Source organism: Thunnus maccoyii, chromosome 15 (assembly GCF_910596095.1).
Source record: "Thunnus maccoyii chromosome 15, fThuMac1.1, whole genome shotgun sequence".
NCBI lineage: Eukaryota > Metazoa > Chordata > Actinopteri > Scombriformes > Scombridae > Thunnus > Thunnus maccoyii.
The window spans coordinates 6,592,141-6,612,821 of record NC_056547.1 but is presented as its reverse complement, the minus strand read 5'-3'; the positions used below and the strand labels follow the sequence as shown (position 1 = coordinate 6,612,821).

Here is a 20,681-nt window from a genome sequence, read left to right as displayed (position 1 = left end):
TTGTCATCACTCTTCTGAAGAACTTGACGTCACTTCATAAAGGGAAGTTAGGTTTCCATCTTGTGTAAAATATTTCTCTCTGCCATGCAATTGTTTCACTTCTCTTTCTCTCACTCTGTGCTTGATTTCATTCTTTTTTCTTTCTCACTCAGTGAGCCTGGAAGCCTGGATGTCGACCTTCTGCCAATTATAACACAGGACACTTGAACACATTACAAACTGTGTTATCCTGCAATCTGTTTATTTGTGCTTTTATATTTTTTAAACAGTAGTTTGCAAAGCAGTTGCTGTTTAGACTCATCACCAAGTTTTGCTGGCAGCTCAGGATATTATAATTAACAGATTTACATTGCCCCCCTTTGGAGGGGCATGAACCATAAAAATGATTTTTTCAAACATACTTGAATATACTTGGCATATGTTAAAGCTTCTGAATAAATGTTCAGTTCCATAAAGCTGTCACTTGCCTTATCCTCTTCTGTGCTAAATTTCAAGGGTTGTGCATTTTTAAATGTAAAACTGAGCTGATCTCATTACTGGATCATTAAGACTGAAGACACATTGTTATTTACAGTATATGTCTGCAATTTATAGTTGTTTTTATTTATATGAATAAGAAGAAAACTTTTCAGTTGTTTACTGTAACATTTACAGTAAGAAACTGTTCATGTAGATTACACTAGAAACACTGTAAAAATACAGTATATTACTGCAGGTCTAGCTACGGTATCAAACTGTAAACCTCACATTCTGCTGCAGAATAGTGTAATATTTTTTACAGTAATTAACTGTTAAAGTAAATTACAGCAGTGACACTAAAAAACCGGTAAAATGCTGGCGACTACAGCTGCAGGTAGATTACTACAATATTTTAATTTTAATTTTGCAGGGAAATTCGTTAGTGTAATACAGTACATGCAATACAGTAGACAGGGTCAATATATAGTGATCAGGATGTGACATAGACGCACAAACAATGACTTAAGATCCATTTAGATTTTCAACCCGAACACAAATTTCTGTTGAGAGGCCTCAATCTACTGCATTATAAGGGTGTGCCCGAATACAAATACATTATTCTGCAAAGCACAAATAGTGTTTTTTTTTATTTTTTATGAATATTTGTGTCATACAAATAGGCTATTTTAAAAATTATTTGTATTTGGGAAGAAAAAAAAACCATGTCAAATATCAGTGTGCAGGTTGGTCACATCATTATGTCAGTCCTCTCCTCTGCTCTGCTGTTACGTCTGTCAGTAGGTTTCAACAAGGGGAGTCACATTCACCTGCTACATGGCGCACATTTCCTAATTTGAACATCACTCCTGTAGTTGAGGTTGTTCCCCAGAGATAAAGCTGAGCTACTGACACACGCGAAGTGCTCCCAAAGGACTCTCCATAACCTGCTGTTCCCTGTCTCCTTTCCACAAACTTAGGCTGTAAAAAATAGGCAATAAATGAAAAGTGCAAAGCAATAATCGCCTTTGAAGTTCTTTTTTACTTCTTACATGAAATGCTGTCTCTGTGTTATGGGTGTATAGATAGGTAGAGGTCTGTCTGAAATTAGGCGGTGAGTAAAGTTTTAGCTCAGTAGTCAGAACAGTTGTCTATGATCTGGGAGACTCCAGTTTGAGACCTGGTGTGGGGACCACCTTTGCAAGGTAGTTTATTCATGAACACTTATTGTAATACTTTAATTTTCTGAAATTAAAAACAAAATAAAAACAAAAACAGGATTTTTAAGCCTCTTTCCAATTTTATTTGAATACAAATACAAATACAAATACAAATAATTTTACTGCCTCAACAAATACAGATACAAATACAAATACTGGGCCCTCTGCACATATCTACTGCATTAGTATTGTTTTGTGTATTTGTGTTGTTATATTTTACATGTTGTGAATCCACAAAAACAAACAAAAGCTTTTGTTCACTGTACTTCATGGCCTTTTTATTTTTGTTTTCATCTCAGTTACATCTCTTTCCTTGGTAACCTGCAACCTGCTAAACATGCATCTGTTTTTAATTTACTCTCTCCTTCTTCCCCATAGATTAGATTTCTGTTTGATAGGTCATCTACAGATCTCTCTGGGTTGCTAATATGCCAAAATGAGCAGAAATAGCATAAGTTTACATTACAGAGTAATTAAAATACACAATTAGAAAGGGTGTTCAGGTGTCATCCTTCCTCCAGAGTTTTAATGAATGAAGTTCAGAATCTTCTACATTCAGTTAATGTTAGATAATGTGAAATAATATTACATAATAGTGCTTAGTGCTTACCATTAATGCTGTACTTTCAGGGCTCTACCCTCTAGCCCAGTGGTTCCCAACCTAGGGGTCAGGTGCCTCAAAAGGGTCACAACATAAATCTGAGGGGTCGTGAGATGATTAATGGGAGAGGAAAGAAGAAAAAACAAAGTTCTGACACACAATTTTTTTTTTTTTTTACTTTTCTATAATCTTTGCTTTTTTATGAGTTGTTGTACCTCTTTGTGTCTCATTTAAATGAATTTATATGAAACCATTTAGGAGGGAAATCATTGTGCTGACAAATAATTCTTTTTTGAAAACACAGCAACTACACACTGCTTTTTTGGGGTCACAAGCCAAAAAGGTTGGGAACTACTGCTCTAGACTACTGACCATGAGTAATTAGGGACCCAAAAGGCAGAGGACTACTGTAAAACAGTCGAGGCGAAGCAAGGACCCTATTGTTTTTCGTGTGTTTGTTTGTTTGTTTGTTTCTTTATTATTACGCCACTTAAATCCTAAATTTGACCCCTTAAACATGCTCAAAAACTCACCAAATTTGGCACGCACATTGGGTCTGGTGAAACATTTGATAAAATGTAAAAATTAACCCCTAAAGTGCCAAAATGTGCTCACTAGCACCACCTATATAACTAAAATGGCCGCCACGGCCTGTAGGAAAGTCATCTCATCAAGACCTACAAATCATATGCAGACATCCCTGACCTAAATCCAACAGGAAGTCCGCAATGTAAGATTTGGCCAAAGTCATGGGATTTATGAAGATATTTCACAAAAAGCATACTCTAAAATCCTGCTCTCCAACTGCTGCTGGTGAAGTCACTCCCTCAGTGCTGTGAAACATTCTGCAATACACACTCATTATAAAATCACAGGAGGAGCAAAAAAAGACTTTACAACTCACACACTAATATCTCAAAAACAGTAAAAGATAGAAAACACATGTAAATTCAAGATTTGTAGCTCAAAGTCTCGTGATTCATTTGAAATTCAAATGAAGTTTGTATCTAAAACTATGTGGAAACAGTAAATGTTCAAAAACGAGTAGGTTAGTTCACACTCTCTATTCAAATATATGAGTATTTTTCTGTGTCCAGCTGCAGTTCTTTATTGTCTCTTTACACCTGACAGTACACATTTCAATCAAACTTTCAAAATAAAAGCACACCACACTTGTAAGAAATATCCCTCATTTTTAAAAAGCAAAATGATCTGATCCTGATGGGCCAGAGTGCAAGGTCCCAACCAACACTGCTTGCAGCTTTAATAAGGGCCTGAGCCCCAAAGGGGGGAAGACCCTATTGTATTTCGTGTGTTTGTTTGTTTCTTTCTTCTTTATTATTCCGCCACTTAAACTCTTAATTTGACCCCCTAAACATGTTCAAAAACTCACCAAATTTGGCACGCACATCAGGTCTGGTGAAAAATTTGATAAAATGTAAAAATTATCCCCCATAAGTGCCAAAATATGCTCTATAGCGCCACCTACGTATCTAAAATGGCCGCCACGGCCTGTAGGAATGTCGTAGAGAGATCAAACCGAAACTCAATTATTTCTCTCAACAAGATCTACAAATCATATCCTGACACCCCTGACCTAGATCCAACAGGAAGTCCACAATACACCCATGAAAGTATGACTTTGTGCCAATTTTGGACCTTCACCAAACGCTATCTCCTCCTAGGGCGTTAATGGTATCAGCTTCAAACTTTAATACATGACTTATCACACTGTGCTGAACAGAAGCTATTAAAAACTTTGTAATAACTCGAATGGTTTAGATATTATAAGCCCCGAAAATTGAAGTGCCACAGTGCACCTTACAATGTAAACCGATGGGGAGGCAATCTCTGGGCATGGACTTTGTGCCAAACTGAGGTGTCTGATGTCTAAACTATAAGTCAGACCACTTTCAAACCTGTATCAATGGATTCACGACGAAAATTCCTACTAAACTGTGAGTTTTAATGTGAGATTTGGCCAAAGTCACAGGATTTATGAAGGTATTTCCACTAGAAGACTGCTCTGATATCCTGCTCTCAATCTGACAGGGAGAAGGAGGGAAGAAAGGCGGGGGATGGCTGTGACAGTTGAATGTAGCAGCAAGGTCTATATACTTACAGTACATTATATACAAACTTTGTATGAACTTTGGGGTTATTATCATTTATTTTATTTTACAATAATTGTAGGTCTTACATGTATAATCAGTAGTGGGGATGACCTATGAGAGGAAGAGAAAAAATGGAGTGAGGGTGACTGTTAAGTGATTAAGTGCAGTAGAAAAATAAAATCATAACTAAATTTTGTAGCTCTGTACTGCAGTTTTTCCTTTATTAAGGCCCGAGCACCTAGCGGTTCACTCACACTCTCCCTTCAAATATATGAGTATTTTTCTGTGTCCAGCTGCAGTTACTTATTGTCTCTACACACCTGACAGTACACATTTCAATCAAATTTTGACCAGGTGATGTGGGTTCCTTACTTTTCTAAAAATAGACTTGCTGAAAATTAGGAAGTTAACTTCTTTTATACAGAAACTCATCAAAAGTTTTCAATTTATTTGTTGAAATTAAAGTGAATGGGCCCAAAACTCATTCATTTTGATGACACAGGGGTGAGCAAGACAGACATGTCTCACCCTGCAGAAAATTCTCATCCTCACACCGTTGAGATTTAATGTTTCGCCATGACAGAGGAAGTTGCTATAACTTTATTGTACATGCTCCAGTCTGCATCAAACTTTACATGTTTGATAAGAGTCCCGGCCTGAACACGTCTACATGACAATATTCCATCAGTGATGCAAACCGGCTGAATAGCGCCCCCTACGAAATTTAGGCAAAGCAGCCCCAGGAGCAGGCAAAATAGTGGACAAAGAAAGTGATGTTTATCTCCTTCTTGCACTGTCTGAAAACAGCCCGGGTCTGAAGACATCTACATGCCCGTGACAGAAGCCCTTTGACTGTGCCGCGGCCCGACCTTCGCAGAGGTGCGAGGGCCCATTCAACACTGTTTGCAGCTTTAATTATAATTACTTTGCCTGCACAAAATACTACTTTAAATTTCAGCATCTTTAAGTTGGAGCTATGTTTATGTATTCCACGAGAATATTCATCTTACTGTAACAACAGTTGACAAACATATGTTTGAAACAATGAGGACTTTATTAAAAAACACACACACATAATACACACAACTTCTTCACCACAAGTAGAGATTGTTTTGTTGCATTGCATTGAATAAGATCAATATCAGCGCAGATACTGATCCAGTGTATCAGACTGGTGTATCACCACCAACTAAAAACACACACAAAAACAATGTTTTATGAAGGTCGTTCTTCTGTAGTTATGCTTTATGTATCACTATTATGGGGTTGTAGTTTTCTACAGTAATATAATTATATGTCTGTCTGTCTCTGTCAGTAAGTTTTGACACCTCTATTTCTCCATTGAAAAGCCTTCAGTTTGTCTGTGTTTGGAGTAGTTTGTCTGGTCAAGACATGTTCTCCATCTCACATTAGGTAATTTTTACATTTTTGTGGTGATGTCTTTAAGGTTCAAATTTATGTAATATTTTATGTAAATCCATTTGCACATTTGATGTGTGTTTCACATTCTGTAATATGAATGATTTCCCATTTCCATTTGACATCAAATAGGTGGTGAGTTACACTTTATATCATTAACCTGACTGTGGGGACTTGAAAAGGAAGTGGTGAAGTCCGAGACTGTCTGAGATGTTTGTTTCCTCTGATAGATGCAAAAAAATGCATTAAAAGTTTCTGAATTACATGAATGACACTGATATTAGAGTAATAATACAATATAAATCTATCTGTTAGCCTGCCCATAAATTTATAACTGTCTCCTACTGTTGATCTGTTGTTGTATTGAAAATAAAGATTTTTTAAAAATGAGTCTGATGATAATTTGCAAGTGCTCAAATCTTCAGTAACACTGTGTAAAAGTTATTTAGACCAACAGTTTAATTTTAATTTTCACTTTAACTGTACTGGGTCAGGAAACCCTTTGTAATGTTGGAGGTGTGGAAATGCTCTGGCAGCTGTTTCTCTGTGGTGACCTCACAGCTGACACATTTTAGAGTTATGTTGCTCTCTAGTGGTGATATAGGGAAAGACACACTCTAAACCTCAGACTCAATGTAAATTCATGCTTTCCAGGTGCCAGGGATGAGCCTCACTTTAAGCCTACACATCTGAATATTTGAGGTATATGCAGGTATGACGTAACAGGGAGACCTCTTAAGCAGGTTTTCAGGAGAATTTTATTTATTAATTGAAGGTAAATAGAAATACTATTAGAACAAATGAGAACAAAAATGACAGTAAAAAATGTAGTAGCCCCTCTGGACAAAATGAAGTTCACCAAATGAACAAAGATAAATAAAAAAATATTTGACCTTATGTACAGACAGGATATCCTTTCTGCACCTACTGTATGTGACACATATGAGAGCTGTGACCTCCAAAAAATCATGTTTTACAAATCACCAGTGAAAAGATGATCTATCAACAATTCATAATTAATTATCAACCTGTAGATGATGTGGAGACAAACTTTAACTGAAGTGAACACATTTAGCCAAAAACAGATCATATAACCTTAGAGAAGATGTATACTGCCATGTAGACAAATCAATTCTTCCATTTTTGCGATATGAAATGAAACACATCCATCAGTACTGCAGGTAAAACCCTCATTAATCTTCTAACACCAATAAGCCGAGAATTAACAAATACCTCACAATCAAATTAACATTTATCATCCGTATGTCTAATACAGGACATTTGAATACGGCAAATTTATAAGATACAAATATAAGCTCTAAGAAGTGTTATTGCTTAAATATGTGAGTTCAAATGAAAGGTAGTATCTAAATATCATCTAAATATCTAGTATCTAAATATTCAGAAATGTATTTATGTTGTGTAAAATTGTGGAAACATTTACAAATTTATGTTTAAAAAGAGTTACAGCTGTTACTTGGAGTGGAGGAGCAATGTGTGTTGGAAGATTAAAACATAACTCACAGATATTTACACTTTGGTTAAAGTGGGAGAAGTTGGTATGCAGTGTTCAAACTATGTGAGCAATAACAATGAAACAAACAGAGAAACAAAAACATTAAAAATGTTTTTTTCAATCATGGTCTAGTGCAGAATCTCCATTAGTGTTTCTCAAATGCAACTGTCAAACTAATTGTTAGTAAAAGCATGAGTAGTTGAACATTTAAAGTTTTAAGTTTGACTCATGTTAAGAGCAGAGGTTAAAGTGCTGAGTATCATCATGTCTCCTATAAGTTGACTTAATGCTAATCATCATCAAAGACAGTACATCACATGACTAACTGACATGAATTTGATATCTGAAGACAAAAGATGCCCCACTGAAGTAACGTTGTGGCTCTTTGGTGTCTGGTAGCTGCTGCAGTGATTCATCTCCACCAAAGGTTTGAGGAAACAGCTGGACAGCAGCATCAGTTCTCTCCAGATGTTGTTACTCCTGCAGTGGAGGATTTACATCAACATCAATGCTTCTATTAGCTCTCAGATAATCTTCACAGATATCATTCTTCACTGCATCCACTGATGACCTGAAACTCATGAATCTGATCTATGAATTCACACTTTAGTTTGATGTATCATGTGACTTTCTGACGGGTCCTGTGATGTCACATCTCAATATTCATTAAAACAAGTTTTGTTAATGAACATTTATGGTGCAAAATAGAATAAAATATTGAAGCCACAGCATCTTTATTGGAGTTCACTAGTCTCCTCTAAATCTTTACTGGAAAGCTGCAAAGACAGAGTAACAAATAGAAAAGGACCTGGAATTATTAGTGGTCATATTATACAGTAAATATATGTTTGATTTTAGTCCAAAATATAAAAATTTTAATCAGTTTTACATTAAAACCTCAGTGTCAGCTGTTTCCTGTAACTATACTGGATCACTTGCTTGAGAAATTCTGTCAAATCAGAAAACAGTTTTTTAACAAAGACAGACTTTCAGTATATTTATGAGAGTATTATATCAGTATACTGTAGCTAGTTTCAGGAGGAGCAACAGAGAGATTCTTCATACAGTATCTGCACAGTGTTGATGACATGATGAAATACTCACTGTGATCAGTTAAGAGCTGCATCTTTGACTGAAGATGGATCAGACGATGACGAGTCTGAAGCTATAAAAGAAAAACAAAGTGTCAGTAGTTCAATTTAAACTGTTAAATGTTTTTATTTGTATAGAGAGAGACAGGGGGACAGACAGATTAATTGACAGATTACTCACAGTTTGCAGGCCTGAATCCTGAAATACAGATGAGAGATTACAATATTTCAAAATTGAATATGTCAGAATTTATGAAAGAAAACAAAGAAAACACTAATACATGTTTTATAGAAACACTGTATTAATTTGACTGATTTCCACTTTTATTTTGATTCCACCATGATTTCTTCTTGATGTCAGCTGTCATTTCAGTGTGAATAATCGTCGCAACCCTCCACCATCCCATTCACCTCCACCTCATCACATCAGCGCAGATCCGAGATTGCTAGAAGCCTGCTCCTGTTCTCATAATCCATATGCCAATATTCCCTTATTCATCATGACCACCAGTGTCTACACTCCAATGGGGGATATCCTATTCTACTCTCACCTTCACTTCCCCCGTATAAATATAATGACATCACAATGGGGTCTAAAGACTTTTCACATTTTGATCTTATCATGCATGTTCAATAAAATTATTATCACTTATAACACTGAAGTCTCTCCTAATTGAAATGGCTTCATGATGAGTAAAAGTATGGTTGTCCCTCACCATTATCTCTCCTTCTCCAGATGAAGACTCCAGTGATGCAGACTGCCAGGAGCAGCAGCAGTCCTACAACACCTCCAATAACAGGACCAGCAGGGAACTCTGAGGGAGAAACTGGAACCAAAACAAAACATTCACAGTGCATCAAGGGTACGCCAATGTACTTTTAGTATTTTCATCTATAATGATGTATGATAATCATACTTCATTGTTGACAATCACATTTGTTACTTTCATCCCCTTAAAACACAGGACTTTCCCCGTCGTGACACACAAGACACAACACAGACAGTTTGGGAATCCTGTGAGAGTTTTCTTCTGAGGAAACTTATTATTGTCCAGGAGGTGCATAGTTGCAAATACAGCAGTACAGAATACAGCAGCTCAATTATACTGTCTCTTTTTAGGTGAAATTAATGTTACAGAATATGTTGATCTGATGGTTTAATTTGGCGTCACAATAATCCATATCATTACCATCTGCAGTTGAATCCTGTGTCTATGTTGTACCTATCCCGTCTTTGCTGTATTACACCTCTTGTGTTTTTGTTATTGTAATATTTTGAGTTGATCACCCTGTCCACCCTTACTCTCCCTTGCATGGTCACGTTTCCTCAGATCAGCAACAGTTCTATTTTGTTCTTACTTTGTTTAATAAATATTAAAATCTTGTAGTCTAGCATTTTGCATGTTATATTTCTCTTTTATGAAAATATTTTATGTTTAATTTGGTTGAATTTGCTTTGCTTTACATGCAAAGTATGAATAATGGGGTTTGTGTGAGTTTAGTGAGGTTTCTGCACAAAACTCATTCAGCCTTTTCCGGAGCAGATGGCTGGCTGACTGTGCAAAACTAACTCATTTGTCATCTCCTAATGTTCTGATGATCAGATTGCTGCAGGTGACGAAGGTAAATACCAGTTTGCCAGTGCAGACATGTGCTACTAACCTTGTGCTGGCACACAACTAGATTTGAAGTACTTTTTATTGCATCCACTTACATAATTTAAGTAGGTCATGTGCATGAGGTAACACTATGAGGAACACTGTAAATACCTACAGTGTTAGTTATCAATAACCCAAGATTTGGGTCATCTAAATTTGGTGAATGAATCTATTTTCACCACAATGCATTAATTTGTATGTACAGCTAGATATTTACTCCTGTGGCAGTCTAGTTGTGTTCAATATAAAGGCTTTTAGATAGTCTAAAGTTTTAGATTCCAAAATTTTGGTACTGGCCAAAATTATGCTGAAATTAATATTGCACAATTATGAATAATTGCCAACAATACTCTACCTCACATGGGGCACCATTTTGTTGGATTTTGGCTTTAAGTTTGGCTATCAGCAATAATTAATGATTATCAAAGATAATTATTAACAAATAACATGCATATGTTTAATAAATAAACATAAGTCAGTTGTGTCAGTATTCCAGTCTTACCCCAGTTGGTTCTGATCACAGCTTTGTCCAGTTTGGTGACAATGTTGTCCTTGACACCAGAGAGGTGAAACACACAGTCGTACCTCCTCCAATCTTCAGGTGTGACTGATGAAAGGTTCAGGTCAACACTCATCTGGAAGGATCCATCATGGTTGGGGAGGATCTCTCCATGTTCCACGTCCTCATGAAGTTCCTCTCCATCTTTCCTCCAGAACATCTCGGCTCTGTGAGGGTAGAAACCTGTAGCGTGGCAGCTGACTGGAGAGGAGGGAGTCTTCTGGAGTAGAGACACTGAGGGAAGCTCTAGAGAGACAAGGGGGCGGCAGGCAGGGGATGAGGTTAGAAACAGAAGAGACATTTAAATATTGGGTCCATGAAACTACATCAGGTCATGTGACTCTACCTGTTCTCAGCAGAGAGCTCTTCCCAAGTTCCAAATATCTCTTCACTAACTCAGGGCAATACTGGGTGAGGAAGTAGTTCCACCTTTCATTGTGAGCTCTATCTCTGTCCCGCTTGTGTTTGGTGATGACAGCTTGTGGTTTTGGAGCAATCCATGTCAGTGTCTTCAGGTCAAATGCTAAGAAGTCTTCTCCATCATAACCAAACTGAACAAAACCATTAACCTCTCCAGTCTCATCATCCCACTCACAGCTGTCCATCCTCTGGAAGATGTGGACACCTGAGAGAGAGAGAGAGTGCAGAGTGAGATCCCACAGAGGGTTACAGGTGGCTGGAGCCTGTGAGCCTGCATTTTAGACGTCGAGGAACATGTGGAAGGGTCACTTCTTCATTGCAAGGCCAACACACAGAAATACACAAATTGACATCAAGAGGTGATATAAACTTTCCAACTAAAACTTACTTGACCTGCAATTTTTAAGCATCCAGATAAAACCAAACATGACAAGAAGGGCCACACACACAAAAAAAAGAACAAGGGTGAGTTTCAAATGCAGAACCATGTTGCTCAGTTTTTCAGTGAATCCAGCACATAGCTACCAGGGAAGCCAAATGAAATATTAATATTGACTACAAATTTTGGAGTCCCTCACATTACATGGCCAATTAAAGAGTTAGGGATATAACTGTGTATGTGTTTTAACATGTAAACATGTGTGTTTGTAATGGAACTATATATGTTTGGTATTTGAAAAAACAAAACAAACAAACCCCCCCCACAACTATACATTTTTACAGTACTTTTACTCACCGTCACTTTGGTTCAGTTGCTGCTTTAAAATGTCAATGTGAGCCTTGTAGTCATATTGGGTTAACAAACACTTCTGAGTGTACCACTCCAAGTGTTGTGGATCATCTTCAAACATTTTTTGTGTCCAGTTCTGTTTGGCTTCTGGTGTCTTTCTGATGCTGTCACAGTATCCTGTTGGAACTTCATCAACCAATCCAACAGCCACAAAATCTGGGACATTTTTGACTCCAGAGGATGCAGTGGTGAAAAACTTCAGCGAGTGTTTCACTGTAAGAGAAAGAAGTTTGAAGGGCTTTTAAGCTCATTTTTTTTATAATATTTATGACAATTACATTCAATATTTTGCCCAGCATGAAACCTCAAACACACAAAGTTAGTGATGAGCTGGTGATGAAAGTAGAACATCTACCAACCTAAGAGCCAGATATTATACTTGGAATGATTGAGACTAAACAAAAGCTAAAAGGAGAGTGAATATTGACCTTCCATTGGCCAGGCAGCCAAAAACACAACTCAAAACACAAATGAATGCTGGATATGTTAATAGGCAATTTTTTGTTGGCACATTTGCCATAATGACTAAGACAGCTTTATTAACCTTACTGATCATCATTTTATATAAAGTTAGTAATAACTACATATACGTTCAGGTGTAAATCTAATCAAAATGTTAAATCTTCATATAAATATCTGTACACTGCTATGAGATTCCTGAAAGTGGAAAAACATATGGTGAGCAAAGCATATGAATTACAACTATTTATCAGTGTTTTCTCTAATTTGTCTTATTTTGCTTGAATAATGAAAAATATATTAATCTGTAGAAATTTTGTTATTTTATTATATTATTTAATTTGATTAATTACATTTTTAAAAAATCTGATCTGTGTTTAGTCAGTCTGGTGGAAAAAAATAAAACAACACTGTGCAAAACTGATAAAATAATTTCAGAAATGTGACTTTGGTGAATAATGTTCATTAATATCAGGGAACAAAACCAACTAAATCAGGCCTAGGTCAGTGATGATTACAAGATAAAGACCTCATAATTGCAAAATAGTTTTCTGATGAATTCATATTAACCAGATACTTCCTCTCAATGATGAGGTAAATATCTTCAACATAATATAGATATTAGTTATACATTTAATCCTACTATAGGAGATGCTACATTATTATGAGAACAAATTATTTGAAGAAAATATCTCTCCAGTTTTTTCTGCTCTTAATGCAATGTGCCTCCATACTAATCAATATCATTTATTGACTTTAATCAATAATTAATAAGCAGTGAACAGACATGTCAAAATCTGATGTATGTTAAGCTCTGCAGTATATGTACAGTTATATTTAAAACAGTTACTGCAATATGATAAAAATTTGTGAAATTGTGCTTTACTACATGATGCTGGTACATTAAGTTGCAGTTAATAATCAAAGTGAGAATCATTACACTTAATGAAAGACCAACATCGTCTGAAGCAGAAGGTCATACTCAAGTATCTCCTCTTATGTCACATAGACTCCACACATGCAGTTATTAAGGTGTTAATACATTTTTGTTTTAGGCAGTTTTGGAATATCTGGTTTTGAAATACTGAGACATGACGTAGCCCATGATTTACGCCTTGGCTTATAGTTTTCACATTATTATGTTATAAATTGATGTTGTATTCCTGTCTTGCAACACCTGAGTCGATCTCACAGGTGATCTACATTACAGCACTGGCCCTCAGAAGGTGTAAATGTAATAAGAATATTGCCTTGAAATCACAGTTAATGTCACAAAGGTCTTCTTATGAAACATTAAATCGTTTGTAGAAAATCCTCCTTCCTGCCCAGTCCTAGGTGGGTGGGATTTAGTCTCAACCTAACAGGTTGAACCTGAACTGATAAGAAGCCTGGCTCAGTCTCTCCCTTTGTCTGCTGCAGCATGCTGACCTCTGTGTGATATTAGCTACCTTCTCCAGTTGACTTTGCACCAGATGCATAATTTGTGTAAGTTAAGGAAGTGTATTGTAGTTATTGCTGTTTCTGTGTTCAATAACCAAACAAGTGATTTGATTTGATTGAGATTTATTATAGTACCTTTGTTTACTGATTATTGTTTTCATTTTCCTTTTAGCCTTTAAATCGTCTGTGAAAGTGAATTATTTAAGTGGAAATCCTGTGAACAAGACAATAAACCATTGAACGGCTCTCATCTCTGGTCCTCATTTTAACTGGTGGGCCAACGCAGAGACTCTTTAAATAACTCAGCTACCACAAAGTCAAGTTTCCACAACATCGATGTCATTCACTGTGTATTTAAAACAAATCCAGATACAAAATGTAAAGACTCCTTTATTAAAGTAATACTTGAGGTCTGTGCTTTGAGATTTCAATTTAATTCTTGTTCTGTGAACATTATGTTGTTTTAACATATTATATCATATTACGCCTAGATTATATTACATTATACTGTATTATATTATTTGTAATCTGAGGTTACAGTATGAGTACACATTTAAAACAACCTGTTAGAGTTGTATGTTTTACATTTAGGTCATTTCGATAATGACACTATTTAATAAAGTCAAAAGAAATAATCTGGCACACAGCCAGATGTTAACAACATACAGAACACAAGAACTGTACAGAAACTGTTATTTCAGCAAAATATATTCAGTGTCAGTGACACCTGAACGACATTACAGGTAAAATTCACAGATTAATCCAACACGTTTCAGACCTGAATTAATCTCATTAATACATCTCAACAGTTTATGTAATTGATACTAGAGAGAAATAAAAGAAGCAAATTACAGTACTAGTCAGAATGGGACGGTGTGTCCTAACTCTGGATTGATACCGTACATGAAAGTTGATTTGTGTTCAACAGAACTATGTGTGGGCAGGGGCGTCACAGCCGTGAGTGTTACGGGGGTTGTGACACCCGCACTTTCACAGCAAACATAATTGGTAGTTGTTGATGAAACGAAACTGAGTTTCCCATACATGAAGAACCTATTGGTCAAGTTAGATTAATTGAACAGTCATCCAGCCAATCACAGCCGTTTGACCAATCCACCAGACCAGGGAAGAGTAAACAGTTGAAGTTTCCTATAGAAAAGTTACGTTTGTGCATTCAGCAACGATGCTTCTGTTACTCACCGCTGGCTGTGATAACAGATTAGAGAATAATAGATCAGAGGTATGAAACAGCTATTTAACTAGTTAGTAATGTAGAATTTTCTTTTGTAACTTTGTCTTGTTATGTGACGTCTCAACTCAGCTAACATCACTGAACATAAATGAAATAAACTATCCTAAATGTAAGCCAGGTGGCAAATTTGGTTTTTAAAGTCACTTCTATTGTCGTTTTTAAACAGACATAGAAAAAGGTGTACATTCATATTTAAGATGTGTAACATCTGTCTGTCTTATAGCAATGTGTTGCCTGCCTTATGGTAAAATCTTATCGACCAAATTAATGTTTATTAGCATGCTAATCGCTAATCGTGAGTTAAGCTAATCGCTAATTAGCCACAATGATGGACGGATTTAGGCAAGAATATGTACAAGTTACCTCTGTGTCCAGAATGTAAACTCACATAGTTCATGCTGTTTTAAGCTAAATGTCAAAGGAATATGTTGCTTTAGACGTCATAGTTTGACTCCTTATGTTAGGGAGTAATGTGTGTTTTGCATTTAATATAAGTTAGAATGAGCTATAGTTTGTATTGTATATTAAAGCTAGACCACAGTAATATTACTATTTATTATTGAGCTTAAAAAGGGTTCAGATAGTTGTAGCTGTGGCCTGTGAGAGCTAGTTGCTCACTCTCTGCACTCACTAGCCTCAAATCACCTGCTTATGTGATTTTCTCCTGTTAGCTTTGAGGAGGACTTCAGATGAAGAGGGACCACTTCTTCCCTGTGGCTGTTGGAGAGGAATTTGCACCTGCTGATACAAAACCTCCTGGACAACTTTAGATATTTAATTTCCCAATTAAAGGTCCCCTTTGGATTCCTACTAAAAGAGACACTTTTTTAAAGAAAATTGAAGACAGTTTAGGTTGTACTAGTCCATGGACTCAGAAATGACTCTTTACTGATACTGATTTGTTACCAGGGTTCAATTTGTTATGCATCTATAACCATCCATTTCATTTTAATGGAAGTGTAAGTTTCCTTTAATTTCATGTCTATAAGGTATGTGAGGAAGTAGGATAAAGATACTCTGTGATTATCTTAAGTATAATAAGGATAGCTATGCTCCAGTACAGCAATTCATACAAATAACTGGATGTAAGTAGTAAACTGCTATGAGACCCTAAATAAATTCTGCTCAGTTGTTACACTCATATGGTCTCAGTAATTATTTTATGGTAAGCTGAAGCAGTGGTTACAACTACAGTAGTAGAAAAAATGTTTAATTACATGGCATTCATTTTGATTTGGCATGTTGAGACTGGAACACTGCTTGAATAATAGTCTTGAATAATAATAGACCCATGGCGGGTATGTGTCTTGTTATACCCCCGCGGTGATTACGCGCCGGTCTATAAAGGATTTGTAAATAATTTATTTACCATTGCTAAAGCCATTGATTAAACCCTTTACAAAGGACGACTTATCAAAAATGGTACAGGTAAAGCTTGATGTAAATGGCGTAAAAGTGCCCAATTTGAAAGTGAAAGTGAACTGTATCACTCTAAGCCTTCTACACTCTCACTTAAAACCAAACAAGTAATTTTCGACAACTAAATGTTAAAAAAAAAACCAACACATTTTAAAGTTAATCTTACCTGAAAGTGTGACCGGAAAGAAGATGAGCAGAAAAACAAGCTCCATTGTCTTCATGGCATGACTTTTTGGGGAGTCCTGTTGAGTGACCACTGCAGTGGACAAACTAGTCGCCGTTTTAATTTTGTTGTGCGTCATAATGTGTTGTTTGGGAAGGTGGGACCAAAATACACCAGTATCATATTGCACCTGATGCGTGAAGGTGTCCAGCCCACTGGCTATCACTTATCTATACAGACACACATTTTACCCTTGGAGCAAATGTAATAATTATACATATTTGACAGCTGAAAGTACAAAAAAAAGATCTACAAGTTCACTGATTCACAATAGTGTGCATTCGGTGATTCAGTGGTGCGATTTTTACAGTTGTCTGGATTTATAATGGAAAACTATTCTGAATTGCCTGAGTCAGAGCATCAGTTACTTTACTTTGATTAGTACGACCCGAGAGGGCCCATGCGTATCGCTACACAGGCATATACTATAGGCTACTGCACATATCTCGGTTTGAATTATCCTGGTGAATTATCCTGGTATGACCTTTGCATACAACAAGAGTAACCTAGTTAATCATGATTCACACAGCGGTGAGTGCTGAACTGCAATTGGACCTGAACTTACATGGCACTTAACTCGCTTTGATCTCTCCTGAATAGATCCTTGCTTGTGATTTATTAACTCTCATGTGTACGTCTCTTTGGATAAAAGTGCCTGCCAAATGAAACTGTAACATCGTAACATTGATCGATTGTTCAGTGTCTAAAATGTCAGAAAATAATTTTTTGAAAAATGCATATCATATTACATATTCAGATTAATTGTTTTGTCTGATCAACAGTCAAAGACCTAAAGATGTTGAGTTTACTGTCACTGGAAACTGTGGAATTGCAAATATTCACATTTCAGAGGCTGGTACAAGAGAATTATAATGTATTTAGTTAAAAAATTACTTAAATGTTCAATCAATTATCAAAATTGTTGCCAATTAACGTTATGTCAATCAACTAATCGATAATCATCTAATCATTTCAGCTGTAGAGTTATGCCATATATAGTGGGGGACAACAGGGGCCCAACAACAAACCTTTGCCTCAGGGCCCAATAGCAGGTTAATCCTCCAAGTGGAGATGTTCGGAACCAACACTCTTTTTAAACCTTTTAGACAAACTGTAATCATATTGTTCCAGAGGGTTTATACAATTGTGTTGCACCGCACGAAGATAAATATCACTACTGAAAAAGCGACTTTTTCAAGGTCACAAATACCAACCAAAAAAAGACTTTTTGACTAATTTTTATGATGTTAATTTATTGTGTATCTGTTTTGGGTTAGTAGTTCTCTGATTTTTAGCCCTCAGTGAGTCTGTGTTTGGTGTAGGTTGTTTAGTTGAGACTACTGATATTTTTGTGGTAAATGTCTTCAGTGTTGCAATTTACTTAATTAATTTTTTTCCCTAAAAGTAATATTTCCCTACATGAATTTGTGGCTGGAGCCTATGTGAGGCTGCATTTTAGAAAATGTCAAGGAACATGTGGAAGAGTCACCTCTTCATTGCAAGACCAACACACAGAAATACACAAACTGACATAAAGAGGTCAAACTTTCCAACCAAAACGTACTTGACCTGCAGTTTTTAAGCATCCAGATCAAACCAAACATGACAAGAATCCTCATCCCATCTCCATTTGCCATCAAATAGGTGCTGATTTTAAGGGTTTATATACACTTTATATCATTAACCTGACTGTGGGGACTTCAAAATGTGATGTGGTGAAAAAGACTGTCTGAGATGTTTGTTTCCTCCTATAGATGCAACAATTGTGTTAAAGGTTTCTGAATGACAGTTTCTGCTGTCATCAACACAACACTGACATTAAGGAAATAAAACAGTATGAATTTATCTGTTAAGAATTTTACTACCAACCTCCTTTCTGACATCTAAACATCATGACCATCACTTACAGTACAGAGGTCTATGCAGGTGACCGTTTCCAAAAGTACTTTGCTGTATATCTGTTGCTAAGTTTTGATTAAAGACATGTTTTGCATTTATTTGATGATAATTTACAAGTGTTTAAACCTTCAGTAACAAGGTTGAAAAGTTACAGTTTAATTTTCACTTTAACTGTATTGGTCTGATCTTTCATGGAAACAGGCTGTTTGTAAGAATCTTGCTTTAACTGTTGAAAACTAAGTCAGGAAACCCTTTGTTATGTTGGAGGTGTGTAAATGCTCTGGCAGCTGTTTCTATGTGGTGACCTCACAGCTGAGACATTTCAGAGTTATGTTGCTCTCTAGTGGTGATATAGGGAAAGACACACTCTGAGTCACAAGGTTCAGTGTACTCCTCTGTAGTAGTGTAAACTTTTTCTTTTATCCTCACACATTTTGACAACTGATAACATTTTAAAAAGTAAGCTCATGCTTTCTAGATGTCAGGGACAAGCTTCACTAGAGTGTTTCCCAAAACTTGGAAGGAAACCTTTAAGCCTACACATCTGAACATTTGAGGTTGACACAGGTATGATGTAACAGGAAGACCTCTTAAGCAGGTTTTCAGGAAAATTGTAATTATTAATTGAATAAATTGAACAAGAATGACACTAGAAAATGTAGCAGCCTCACTAGACAAAATAAAGTTCACCAAATAAAAAAAGAAGATAAGTGAAAAAATATTTTTTCTAATTCTCATTTGAACTCATGTACAAACAGGAGATAATTTCTACACCTAATGTATGTGACACATATAAGAGCTGGGACATCCAAAAAATCATGTTTTACATTCACCAGTGAAAAGATGATCAATTAACAATTCATAATTGATTATTAACTTGTAGATGTGGAGACAAACTTTATCTGAGGTGAAAAAATTTAGCCAAAAACAGATCACATGACCTTAGAGAAGACGTATACTGTCACATAGACAAATCAATTTTGCCAGTTTGGCAATATGAAATAAAGTACATCTATCAGTACCACAGATAAAATCCTCATTAATCCTTTAACACCAATAATATGAGCATTAACAATAATGTTATAATGACATTAACATATATCATCCGCATGACAAATACAGGACATGTGAAGATGGCAAATGTATAAGATACAAATGTTTAAGCTCCAAGAAGTGTTATTGCTTTAATATGTGATTTTCATCACATATGGAGGAGTATCTAAATAATCAAAAATATATTTATATTGTTTAAAATCGTGGAAACGTTTACAAGTTTATGTTTAAAAAGAGTTACAGCTGTTACTTGGAGTGGAGGAGCAATGTGTGTTGGAAGACTAAAACATAACTCAGATATTTATACTTTGGTTAAAGTGAGAGAAGTTGAGATGCAGTGTTCAAACTGTAATCACAATGAAACAGAGAAACAAAAACTGTGTTTTTTCAATCGTGGCCTCGTGCAGAATCTTCATTAGTGTTTCTAAAATGCAAACTGTCAAACTAATTATTAGTGAAAGCATGAGTAGTTGAACATTTAAAGTTTTAGGTTTGACTCCAGCGTTAGAAGCAGAGATTAAAGTGATGCATGTCTCCCATCATCATCAAAGACAGTACATCACATGACTAACTGACATAAATTTGATATCTGAAGACAAAAGATGCCCCACTGGAGTAACGTTGTGGCTCTTTGGTGTCTGGTAGCTGCTGCAGTGATTCATCTCCACCAAAGGTTTGAGGAAACAGCTGGACAGCAGCATCAGTTCTCTCCAGATGTTGTTAGCTATTAGCTCTCAGATAATCTTCACAGATATCATTCTTCACTGCATCCACTGATGACCTGAAACTCATAAATCTGATCTATGAATTCACACTTAAGTTTGATGTATCATGTGACTTTCTGACGAGTCCTGTGATGTCACATCTCAATATTCATTAAAACAAGTTTTGTTAATGAACATTTATGGTGCAAATAGAATAAAATATTGAAGCCACAGCATCTTTATTTGAGTTCACTATTCTCCTCTAAATCTTTACTGGAAAGCTGCAAAGACAGAGTAACAAATAGAAAGGGACCTGGAATCATTAGTGTTCATATTATACAGTATTTGATTTCATATTATATGCAATATGTTTGATTTTGGTCCAGAA

The 20,681-nt window shown here is 36.0% G+C and overlaps 1 protein-coding gene across 4 annotated transcripts in view; it reads right to left on the bottom strand.

The window, feature by feature from the left end:
• Nucleotides 1–6,572: 6,572 nt before the first annotated feature.
• LOC121913597 (major histocompatibility complex class I-related gene protein-like) overlaps nt 6,573–20,681 on the bottom strand; it is a 90,552-nt gene continuing 76,443 nt past the window's right edge. The window contains exons 1-8 of one of the 4 annotated variants that reach the window (XM_042436291.1): nt 16,581–16,705; nt 11,791–12,057; nt 10,981–11,259; nt 10,578–10,880; nt 9,134–9,232; nt 8,599–8,616; nt 8,431–8,491; nt 6,573–7,806 (exon numbers count right to left, since the gene is read on the bottom strand). In XM_042436291.1, coding sequence (XP_042292225.1) covers nt 8,436–8,491; nt 8,599–8,616; nt 9,134–9,232; nt 10,578–10,880; nt 10,981–11,259; nt 11,791–12,057; nt 16,581–16,635 — 1,077 coding nt within the window. In that variant the 5' untranslated portion in view covers nt 16,636–16,705 and the 3' untranslated portion in view covers nt 6,573–7,806; nt 8,431–8,435. Of the gene's footprint in view, nt 7,807–8,430; nt 8,492–8,598; nt 8,617–9,133; nt 9,245–10,577; nt 10,881–10,980; nt 11,260–11,790; nt 12,058–16,580; nt 16,706–20,681 lie in introns of those variants that run through there. The other 3 variants (XM_042436289.1, XM_042436290.1, XM_042436292.1) reach the window with 3 other exon arrangements.